Source organism: Mesitornis unicolor, unplaced genomic scaffold, assembly GCF_000695765.1.
Source record: "Mesitornis unicolor isolate BGI_N332 unplaced genomic scaffold, ASM69576v1 scaffold45220, whole genome shotgun sequence".
Classification (NCBI taxonomy): domain Eukaryota; kingdom Metazoa; phylum Chordata; class Aves; order Mesitornithiformes; family Mesitornithidae; genus Mesitornis; species Mesitornis unicolor.
This window is the reverse complement of record NW_010158465.1, coordinates 400-12,287: the sequence shown is the minus strand read 5'-3', so window position 1 is coordinate 12,287 and position 11,888 is coordinate 400. Positions and strand designations below refer to the sequence as shown.

The following is an 11,888-nucleotide window of genomic DNA, read 5'->3' as shown; positions in this document are numbered from 1 at the left end:
AAACAGTTAAACACAAACAAAAAAAAAATCCATATTTTCATACACTTACTATGCTGAAGGTGTTATGTAAACAAAGAATAGTGTGCAGCAGCTTCTCATGATAGGATTTCTTTCTTTTTCTCACAAGAATATGTAGAGAAATATGCCCATTATCAATTGTTCAAAATATTGACGTTTATAATTTTGAGAAGGTATGGCTTTCTGCGGTCTATGTTTTCCTTAATGCAAAAGGAAAAACGAAGAAACAGAGAGGCACAGTTTTCCTTGGGGTTTATTTGTTTGTTTTCTGGACTTTAGCTTTTGATTTGTCTCAATGAACTGGTATACAAATGTTATAAAAAGGTCAGTCTATGTCAATGGAAATATTAGATATTGTCAGGTGTCTATATAATGCCACCATGGGCAAGCTTCAAGCCAGTAAAGAACGTTGCTCTCATAATAGACTTTGTGCAAGTGTAAATCCAGCTCTCCACCTTATGATATAGCACTTCTCAGAAGACAAACTAGCAGAAAATGTCAAAATGACTTATGCTGTACCTCTCAAGATGTAAAAGAAAAGACATGAAAAACAATGGGAGATATAGGTAATGAAAACTGAAATAAAGTAGATAGACATATTGAGCTTGTATGCAGAAAATATCATCTGTTCATCCAAAATTTTAGCTGCTTTTGTCGGTTTTGTATTTTTTCAAAGCTTTTTTTTTTAGTCTTATATTCAACCCTTGTTTGACTTCTTCTCTTAGTTCTAATTTTAGACCTTCACTTGTTGCTGAGAGCCCTTTATCTGGTTCGTTGCCTGTTGACTGCTGACTTGGGAAATGCACTCAGTGCTCACACAGCTGCATTTCTCCACATAGGTGTATGAGTGATCAAGGTAGGTTCCGTCACTGCATGTCAGAGTCACCTTTCTTTGGCTAGTCTGGATTTCCTGACAACATGAGCATTTGTGTTCCATTGTGTTTGCCTCTGCAGAATATCTAATTGCAAAACCAACAGAAGAGAAAGATTCAGAAATTGTGAGAAATACCACCATCCCTCACACCCATTACTAAACCACCAGAAGTTGTGTGCTTGCATGTGAGACTATTGCTCAATATTACCATTCTTACAGTATTGAAATATATATAAATTGCTCCTCATTGTAAAAATGCATGGATCTAGCTCTTCATTAAGGCACAGAGAAAGTAAATGAATTAATCCAGATCACATATTAAGCCGGTCCAAAATGAGAGAATAGTGAGAAATGAGTAACCTCATTTTCACATGGGCAAAATCAAAACTCGAGTCTATTGACTATAAGACTGAATTGGCTGTTAAAACATTCTGAGTCTTGAGGTACTTAAGCTAGTCATTTCTGTTAAAAATTTTAGTTAGCACAATGGAAACAGCTAAGGATATTGGACCTACTAGCAAATTACTTTCAATTTTATTTATGTAGCTAATGTAAAGTGTAGAAGACAAGAGACTGTAATTATCTTTTATACCACTTACCGTGAGTAAGCGTCACAGCTGCCTTCACAGTATGTCATCTCAACAGGTGCAGGAGAAACACATCCATGATATTTGATGACAGTAGTAGTATTGTGCTTCATACAACCTGAGATTGTCACAAATGAAGGGAAAATAGGTTAAAATATGTGTGCATGTATATAGATACCTGTGTATAATAGTTTGTTGTAGAAAACTGAGATGGGTAGAGCTGAAATAGGAAATTAGGTCACAGTGATGTTCTCTTTTAATTGCTAAGGGCCAAGTGATGACTCTTGCTGCTTGTGTTATCAATGAATGAAAAAAATCCCTTTTGCTTATGCAATTTGGATGCAGAATGCAGAAATAAAGAGCAGTACTGTGACAACTGCTCAGTGCGCACACACCTCCCAGAACTGGCTTTTCTTTCTTCCTTAAAGAGAATCTATGGAAGTTGAAGGATATTCATAGTCCTCTCCCTCCCACAGAAGGCTAAAAGAGTAGGGGATAGGAAAGTTGACCATATCCATGTTTTCCAAGGCCCTAAGTTCTGTTCTGGGAATGTTCTGCTGCTTGCTTTTTCCACCTGTTTCCATTCTTACCCCAGTGTGATGCAGTGGTCCCAAACCCGATCTGTTCACTTCTTCTGTCTATGCATCTATGATGCAAGGTGGACTAATGTACCTAATAAAGCACACATTGTCATTACTTACTCTTTAAGAAATTATCATTACTTACTCTTCAGTTTTGGTTGGCACTCTTTACAGCAGCCATCATCAGATAGCTTGATGTCATCCTTGAGTAGGAAAAAGGAAAAAGATAACTCAGGTTTTGTATCTGCATACTAAAGCAAAGACTTTCCCTGCTTCCTTAGTTTTTCTGACACCGGAAGTTCTTTGTATTGACATGGAATCTAATTTCAAGCAAGGCTAAATATTAAGGGCACATAACTACTCTCATATTAATAAGAGTTCTTTGAAAGCTGACATTGAGGGGTACTAGAACTGCTTTGCTGTTGTCTGAGTTAAGTAGTAACATTTCAGAAATAAAGCTTGTTGCACATATGGGGTATTCTGAGTGACCCAAGTCAGTACAGGTGAAGGATTATGTCAGACAGGATAGCACAATTAATGAAACAACTGAGTCCCCAGATGCATGGGGCTGGTTCTAGTCTACCCTGAGCTCTACTAAGTTTAATGATGTTGTGAACTGAAGTAGTTTATTTTCCTTCACCTTTGCTGTCGATAAGTGAATTCTAAAAAGGAATTTATAAATGTAAATAATTTAGGAATAAAAATCCCATTATTTTTCAATAAGATTCTTGCTTCTAGGTCACATGGGAGTTTTAAGAATCCAAAACATTATGTTATACCCTTTTCTCTAGTTCCCAATCCCCAGTGAGGATTGATACATCACCTATTTTAATTTTGATTTGCTTTTCTGTAATGAAATTTGATAGGGACCAGATTTATAGGAGATAAAATGAGAGCTACATCCCTGTGTGATGCTTCTGCTAGTTATTTTCCTTGGACACCAGGATTCTTCTATCGCTGGTGTTAGCCACTGCAACCTTTTCAAAAATGAGAACTGGTAGAAGAGTACTTACTGGATCACAGTCCTCAGGGTTAAATGGAGGACAGCTTGTCTGTGAGGCAACTGGAATGAACTGATCATCATATTTTTCACATGAGTAAGTTGTACAGTTATCACCAGGTGGGTTCCAGAATTCTCCAACCTGAAAGGAGTTAAAGTGAAAGTGAATAAAAATCTTCATACATAAAAATGAAATTAAAACATCCCAGTGTTATAGTTGCATTCTACCGCAGTTTGATTATTCCAAGTGATTTCCTTGAATTTCAGCTTGAATGTCAACTTGTCATATTGTCGTACTGCTGTAAGTCTCTCATTAACTAAGTGAAGAAGCTGTATTTTTATCTGGATATAGACATGCTTTTGTGTGAATAGGATAAGTATGCGGACTCATTTGGAAAGATTAATTTGAGTTTCATTGGTTTTTGTCATCAGAATTTATGGGTATGTCCATTCAGATACAGAGCAGAATTTCTACTGGCTTTACTGACTCATCCTGTTCTAAAGGTCTCAGCTAACTTGAGTTTGGCTGTTTGGAGCAGAAAACCGCTTCAACAGATAAAATTATCCTTTGAGCAAAATGAGTGCTATATTTTCAGAGCTGAAGGCAAATGAGAGCCCAGTGCTTTCACCTAAGTCTTTTTTGGTGTTGATTTCTGAAAGCCATTGTTCTCTATCACAGTTGCTCCCAGAAGTCTTAGAACTGGAGTTTCATGGCTCAAGGTACTGTTCAAGCTGTGTGAGACAGTCCATTCCCTGCCTGAATAAGCATTTGTCTAACATGGGAAAAGATGTAGCAAATAAATGTGACAAAGACAAGGAGAGGAAAGAGTGAAAAGACTAGCACAGTTCACCAGAAGTGTACTAAAACAGGGATAGTTACTTGGAGCACGCGTGTAATGTTGTCTCCCACAGTCACTATACAAGCCACTGCCTTGCACACGCCGCAGCACTGTCCAGGTTTCTTTGTATACTTATATCCCTGTTTTGAAAGAAATAGAGAGGAAATGTCGTTGAGTCAAGACACTGACCTTAACTGGTGGATATTTGAGCTGAGTGGGGTAGGAATTACTGACAGCAAAATAGCACTCACCGCTGGGCAGTAAGTGTCACAGATAACAGGCTCGCACTTGACTGTAGGATGGTGAGGGCTTGAGTAAGAGGATTCAGAGCAGGTGCATTCTTCACAGGGGCCTGATGGAATGACAGCTCCAGGCTAGGGGATGTCAGAAAATAAGTCATTATTAGTTAGTAAAAGCAAGTTACGTCATACATCACAGACAATACAAAGCTGAACTATTTATGGGCTAAACTATCCTTAAATATAATTTTGATTGGTTTGGGAGTTTCTGTTGTTGGTAATATTGATTTTGGATTTGAATTCTGCTAATGCAAACAGGAGAGGAGAAAATGCTTTTGTTTTATTCAGGCCTGTTTTATTCAGGCCTTTCTGCTAAATATGGTCCATGATAGAAGTTTCAAAGAATTGTACTAGGAACCTAAGAGAAGGTGGATTTTTATAGTGAGTTACTCTGTGTACTTACTGCATAGTAGGTTTCATTGACTACACAACCAGCTCCTGTAAAGAAGGAAGAAAGATGATATTATAGAGGTGTAAGTTTTAAGAAGCAGAAGAATGTGAAAAAACTGCTGCTTTGATGACCCAATACTGTAACACCGATATTATGTATTTTTTGTATTCATAAACTTAAAAAACATATAGTTGTGAATAATACATGAAGAAGGTGCATAGTACTTACTGCATTCAAAGGCAGGACAGCATTTTCCAGGCTGCATTATTGTGATTACTTCCTGTCCCTCTAAGCACTTGGGTGTGATCTCAGGGCAGAGGCTGGTGTTGCAGTCTGTAAAAGAATATAGAAAAAATAGAACTCGGAATTTTTAAATGAAAGTCATTTTATTTTGCATGAACTTCAGGAGTTTTCCCATGGGGCAAATATGGTATTTTTCACACAAGCTAGTTTTATTACTAATTCAGTATATTTGCCCAGCTATGTTTGAAGTGAATGGGCTTTTCGATAACCTTTGTAAAACAAACCATTGTTTGAGAAGAATAGAGTGGTGATTGCTGGAAAAAGATACTTAAGTTATGGTATCTTTTTCTACTGATCTTTGAAACAGAAAATGCTTTGAATAGTTTTTGAATATTGTTTCAGGTGGTGGCAGAATTAAATGTTTTCCATGTTAAATTATAGGAGATTTCCAATTGCTTTTCTCTGTCTAAATATGTAAAATCTTTTAATCTTCAAATTTGTTCTCTTCAGGCAACTAGCAAATACTTTGCAAGAAGGTCCTGAGAAGTGGGATGAGGAAGAAAAGCATTATGAAATCAATGCAAAGTATATTAAAAAAGAAAATTCTGTGGTTCCCCAGAATGAATATACTGTAGTACTCACAGCACTCAGTCCTGGTACAGCATGGATCTTCTGGTATCTGTACCTGAACAGGCACGTAACCTGGCTCATCACAAAATACTTGCTGCGTCAGAGAACATCTGTGTTTTGTACAGTGCACTTTAAGAGTACTTTTATCACAGACACATTCCTGGCAATCTTTTGTCCATTTTTCTCCTGGCTATATATATATCAAAAGGAAAGAAAAGAAAAGATTATATCTAAAAATTCAAACCAAAATAATTATATTTGTTTCTATTTGACTTATTAATGGATACAGAGATAACTGATTAAATCAGTCTTTTCATATTTCTAGTGTTTTTAAATTTTATGAGAAACCGTCAGACTAAAGCTTATTAGAGAAAGATACTGGAGGCCACTGAAGTTTCTGAGCATATTCACACAGCTGTCACTATTTATTACTAGTGATAGCATGAAGGGTAGAAGAGGTCTAAAGGGGAAGTGATTGTGCTTGGTATGCATTTTTTAATAAGAAATTTCTATAATTTTTATGTGGCTGAGGAACTAAAAATGCAGGATATCAACATTATCAGCAACAGGTAAACTCTGCTGTCTATATGTCCCTTCACCTCTAGTAACTTTAGCCATATTTGTGGAAATAAAAGAAGCATATATGCCAAAATTCCACTACTACCATAAATATCTTTTTTTCTTTCTCTCCCCCCTTTTTTTTTACTTCACTATGTAAGGTGATGGTTACTGAAGGAAAACTGTTCAATTTCTTAGGGGCTAATGTGGTGTCTGCTCTGGCACTCAATTATTATTTAAGACTAAAGGGGAACAAACATTTGAAAAAAAGTAGTATGAAGTATCCCCCAACCTAAGCAAAATCTGGGTTTTGTGAAACACTAAATATCTTCTAGCTTCACTTGTCTGTTATTGGTAAACCACATTGATTGTGATACTTACCTGTCGGGATACACCATTTGGTTCCCTACAAGCTGCAAAGAAAAAAGAAACACAAATGGAAATTTACACCACTGAAAGCTGACTTAAAGGAGTAAATTTGTGCAATTTCAAATAGGAGTACTGTGTAAATAAAACTAACAAGAACGTGAATATGCAGACTAGTTCTTCTGAAATGTAGAATTCTACCATCTTGGTAGGTCTCACGTAAGGAAGGGAGATGGAAATAAGGTAATATTGATTATTACTTGATTTTTAGATGGGAAGACTAAAGGAGATTGAAGAAGCTGATTTGCCCATGATCTGACCATGTAAAAGATGGCAGTACAGCACAGACCTCCTGACTTTTAATCCTGATCTCTGTTTATTTCCCCAAACTACCTACAAATTACTTACAGCATTCAGAGACACAGATGTTGCTGTCTTCACTCATGAGTGTCTTTCCTTCAGGACAGAAACATCCTTCAGTTACTCCATAGCCAGGAAGCTCAACAAAGCTAGAGTGGGAGGAATGTATGTATTTGAGTACAAAGTTTTTGCAGTGAAGCAGGAGAGAAAGCAGCATATATGGAAAGTGTCCATGTCAGATACAAGGGAGATTAAAAAAAATTACATTTTCTGAAGTGCAACAGAAAGTGCATATTCATAGGGTTGATTGATATTTATACATCTTGAATAAATGATCGAAATTCAAAAGACATTTCATTATGAAGTAACTCCATTTTCTAAGGAAAGTAGATAGGTAAAAATAGAAAAAAATAGAAAAATCTAAGCAGTTGTTCTGAGGTGGGTCTTTTTGTCTTTCCATACCTTGGGTCACAAGTAGCAGGATTAATAGGCCCACATGGCTTGTATACCGTGCTTGCTGGACAGTTGTATGCTGTATTGAAAAAGAAGAAAAAAAAGATGAAAAATTGACAGTAAATGCATTTTTGCAGCAAAAGTGGCTACATCTTGGCTTCTTCACCTGCAGCTTCTGTAAGTAAGGATGTCACTGTATTTTTGTAGATAGTAATCAAATGTTAGATGTAAGATCTGTAAAACACTAATTACTACAATTTCTCATGCACATTTTTGAGTTCTGCAATACTTACGACATGTATTATTGGTCGCTCCTCTCCAGTCAATGCAGACACCTCTAGTAGCACACTCTGTAGCATATATCTCCAAACTGGAACACTGCATGGATTCATCGGCTATGCGACATCCATCAAAAACACAGCCTTGGAAAAATGGTTCTGGTGGTATCACGGCATGGCATTCTGCAAAAATCCTGCAGGCAGAAAAGATGCCAAACCCCTTTTATATTATCCAGTCATTATGTAAAATCCAGCACTTAACCAGTTAATGCTTCAAGAAGGAATGTATTATGAGAAACAAAACCCTAATAGCCAATAATCAGATAGATTCAGGAAAGGAAAGGTTAGGAAGTTTGAACCTCTTTTTTTTTTTTCTGAAGAGGCTGATGGTCATAGTGATTCTGTATGCATACACAAATTTTCATCAGTCTGACACCAGAAATGTTATTAAAAAGGTAACTGCATCTGACTGAGAAAAAGGGATGATAAAAGTAGCTGAGGGAAGAGAAAAACTGCACATACAGTAGCTTGTGACTTACTAGGCACTATATCAAGCACTTGTAAGAGGGCCTTTAAAAATGACCCAGCTGAAAGTAAAGCTTTTGTTTGAGGTCACACAAGTACAGGCAATGCTGCAGGAAACAAGACTTCATGCTTTTGGATCTCCATGTTTTACATAAAATGTGACTCCTTTTTTTTTTTTACTTTTAAAAAAGAGTGAATTAATACAGTTTTTTCTTACTCGCTCCAGATAAGCTTGCAGAGAGGAGGTGTTTTACAGTGAGGCTTTGGGGTTGGTGTGGTTACAACTGGTGGTACTGGTACTCCATGGCATGACTTGTTGTTATCAACGATCCAGTGATGAGCCATTTGGGGACAGGAAGAAATGATTTTACCACTTGGTAAGCGGCATTCATCTGATTTATCATTTGTACATGTTCCTGGAAGAGACAAGCTATGTAAGTCTCATAAGCCATATCAGAGATGCATAACACATGATTGTGCTGATAGCATCTTTAGACATTATGTGCTCATTAAATGTATAAGGTGCTTTACTTCATACGGAGTGCTTTCTTTACAGTAATATGAACTTTAGTTTAGGTTAGGAAAAACCAAGCAAACCTAAAACCACAGCCCCAAAGGAAAAAATATGTTGCTAAAATATTGACCTTTTTATGCTACAGAAGTTGAAGAACAGGACTGTTTTCATTTCCGTTTTACTGCTGCATAAAAATTTCTGTCAGTTATGAGACTACATAGCCAAAGTGAGTGAGAATAACCACAGAAGGGTGGGTGAAAAGTCCCACCTTCAATTACTGCATGTGTCTTACCACACTGTCCTTCGGTGTTGTTGCCAAACTTGCTGTATGGGAGTTTCACAGAGAAAATCAGCCCACTAAAGGTGACGGTTACACCAATCTCTGATATTTCAACAATCATGTTGATGCCAAGTGTGGAGAAAGAAATGCCATCTTTTTTGAAGCCTGGTTTAACAATCTCTTTGTTGAAGTACATCTAAATGCAGGGTCAAAAAAAAAAACAACCCACAACTTCAGAATAAGTGCTATTTCTGCTTGATTGTTTTAAATAATGTATTTTCTAATCTTCAAAATCATGCACAACTCCATATTGGTGTGCATCATATCCAATGCCCATTGGCATCGCAGTAACAGCATTTATGTGCATTCATATCTCAGCTTGTATTGCTATATTGCTACAATGTGATGATAATCTAAGTGGCCTCTATGTTCCATGTTTGTGCAGATTGTCTGCTAGTGCACAGCATTCTAAATCCATTTTGTTTATTGCAAACAGTTTTCATATTCAAATGAGTGGTACTTTTCTTTAACTACATAAGTATTCCTGCCATTATTATGTAATAACTTTGCTGCAAATTCCTACTGTCCCTATACTACATTTTGCTTGGCATTGAAAGAGGTCTTTGAATTCATAATGAAGTCAAATGTCCCTCATGCCAATTTTATGGAGTGGTCGTATTTATTCGTTAACCTAAAGTGTTCCATTTGCAGTCTGTATCTTATACGAGCTAATGAAGATGGACATATTTGCTTAGTAACTTTTTGTCGGGAATTATTCTTCAACTTTCTTCACATTGAATTGGGGTAAAGTAAGAATTAAAACTGTCAGTTACTGTTTTCTTTCACAGGGGACCACTGAACTAATTGTTTCAACCTGCCTTTCTGACTGTAGGTAAGGAAAATGTGGCATGGCTTTGTGGGAGGAGAGTCCATACTGAGACAAACTTTTTCTCCCACCTCTTTGTGTTCTCTAATCAACTAATAAAATCCTCAGTGTAACAGTGGGACTGACTTTTTGTTTACACTGGCCTGCTAGGACTAATTGAGGATCATGAAGGTGAAGTGACACTCCCAGTCACATCATTTCTTCAGCTATACCTCTTGTCCCAGGAGGGAATTGGAGGAGGAATCATGTCATAGCTCTGTTTGATGCCTGAAGTTCCCTATGCAGAGGAAGCAGTCCCTCATTATCTGGCCGATGAGGGATACATACCCATCTTCACCATGAAAGAAGAATCGTGCTTGTGATTTTCACTCATGTTTCTTCATAATGTGTTTATTTACACAAGTGAATGGCACAATATACTAGTTTTCATGAAACATGAATCAAGCACCAGTGTAAGCATTCTTTCTGTCTTCTCTGTCTCCTAGTGTTCTTTATATATATACATACATGCACATAATATACTCTCTTCTGCATAGTACCAAGCTATTTCTGACATTTTCTTCTTAGAAGCTGGTGTAATCTTTTTTTTCTCTTCCTAATGATACCCTCTGCCCTCCAAACAAGAATCAGTAAGGCCTATAGTCTTTTTGAAAAAATAGAGAAATAAAAAGAATGTGCAATTTACCACATTGGTCATCACACCATTCCTGAGTTCACGGGTCAGCAGCACTTTTGCCGATTTGTAGAAAATAATAATGGATTTAGGACAGGAAAGTCCATCTTGTGAATCACAGTAATAATTGTCAATGTAAACACGGAAGTTGTCATATTTAGGTACAATCTGTTTCACCAGGACGTAAGTGCAGTTTTCAAGGAAAGTATAGTAGATTCCATCAAAAGTAATATAATGAGGATCACCCCATCCACTGCACACACCTAGTAGAGAGAAAACATTTAGATTAACATGAAAATTAATGTAGCAGAAAGACTTTAGAAACTGAGGTGAATATACTACAATATATAGCGCAACCATAAGAAAAGAAAGACCCTATAATCTGTGCAAAGTTTGTTTTGGTTTGTTTGTTTGTTTTTCAAAAAAGATTATTCTTTAATCTACTAGTGCTTACATTGACACTCATAATGGTAGCAGCAGCCATTATCATCAGGTACCAGTATTGCTGGGTATTTGTTGGCACAGGTAATTGCTTTTACAGGTGGGCAGTGCGTTGGAATTACTTCTACTTTGTTGTCTCCCTTACAGATGATTTCTGTACAGTTGGATATTTTGTAACTTTGTCCAGGCTGCAAAATGAACAAAAATTGCTGTCAGAGGTGTCTGAAAACAGATAAGAACTTTACTTATATTTTTAGTTTAAAAGTATATTATTTCCAGTAATGGTGATGTTGGAGAGGAAATTAATACTTGTTACTTCTTTTCAGTTTGTGGTACTAATGATATGTAATATTGACCAGAGTTATTAATAGTTCTGACCATGATAAGGGGAATCAGAAACTCATTTGTTTTCCAAATCAAAAGAAAAGACTAAACTGAAAACCTTCACTGATAGTCTAAGACTGCCAATATTCCATAATATTTATTTTCTTTTACAGTAAAAGGAGGTGGGAACCTCCTCATAGGAGCTTCTCTAAGGTTTGGGGGCACAGGCCTTAGATTAAGGGAACCGATGTCCTTTATACTACCTGTGTATACAGTACTTCACTGTCAGCATAGACTATCAGTAAAAGAAGAAAAATCTATACAGAAGGACAGATAAAAGTGCAAAAGAACAGAATAAGATACAAGACATCCCAGTAACATAATTTTTTGTGTTTAGGGAGGAAACAAAATGCACAAGAAAACGTCCTTTGTTATTTCAGTAAGGTTTGTAATTTATGAAATTCAGTGCCTCAAAACATGCTGTAGTAGGACAAGAGTAATTAGAAAATACTATATATTGCTCTCTACCTATGAAAAAAAAATCATATAGAAGGTACGTAGAAATTTTAAGCTATGTATATTACCCATCACTAGAAAAAAAATATTCTGGCAATCTACACATTTACTGATTAAAGACTGCATACTGCTCCTTTATGGTGTTAACCTAATGTTTATGTTATTTCAACCATCATAAATATAACATATTTAATAAATACCTGTAAAGGAGGGTGAGTAGAAGAAACACAACCATGAAAAGGAACATTTCCA

General features: G+C 36.5%; 1 protein-coding gene across 1 annotated transcript; it reads right to left on the bottom strand.

The window, feature by feature from the left end:
• Nucleotides 1-1,491: 1,491 nt before the first annotated feature.
• Nucleotides 1,492-10,984, bottom strand: LOC104539869 (mucin-5AC-like; the record flags this gene model as incomplete). The annotated part of the gene is made up of 16 exons (XM_010183528.1): nt 1,492-1,597; nt 2,206-2,263; nt 3,074-3,202; nt 3,941-4,039; nt 4,151-4,273; nt 4,602-4,636; nt 4,818-4,922; nt 5,475-5,652; nt 6,402-6,433; nt 6,795-6,918; nt 7,217-7,278; nt 7,493-7,671; nt 8,220-8,418; nt 8,809-8,992; nt 10,368-10,618; nt 10,810-10,984. Coding segments are annotated over 16 exons (2,039 nt in total), but the record flags the coding sequence as incomplete, so codon positions are not given.
• Between the last annotated feature and the right edge of the window lie 904 nt (nt 10,985-11,888).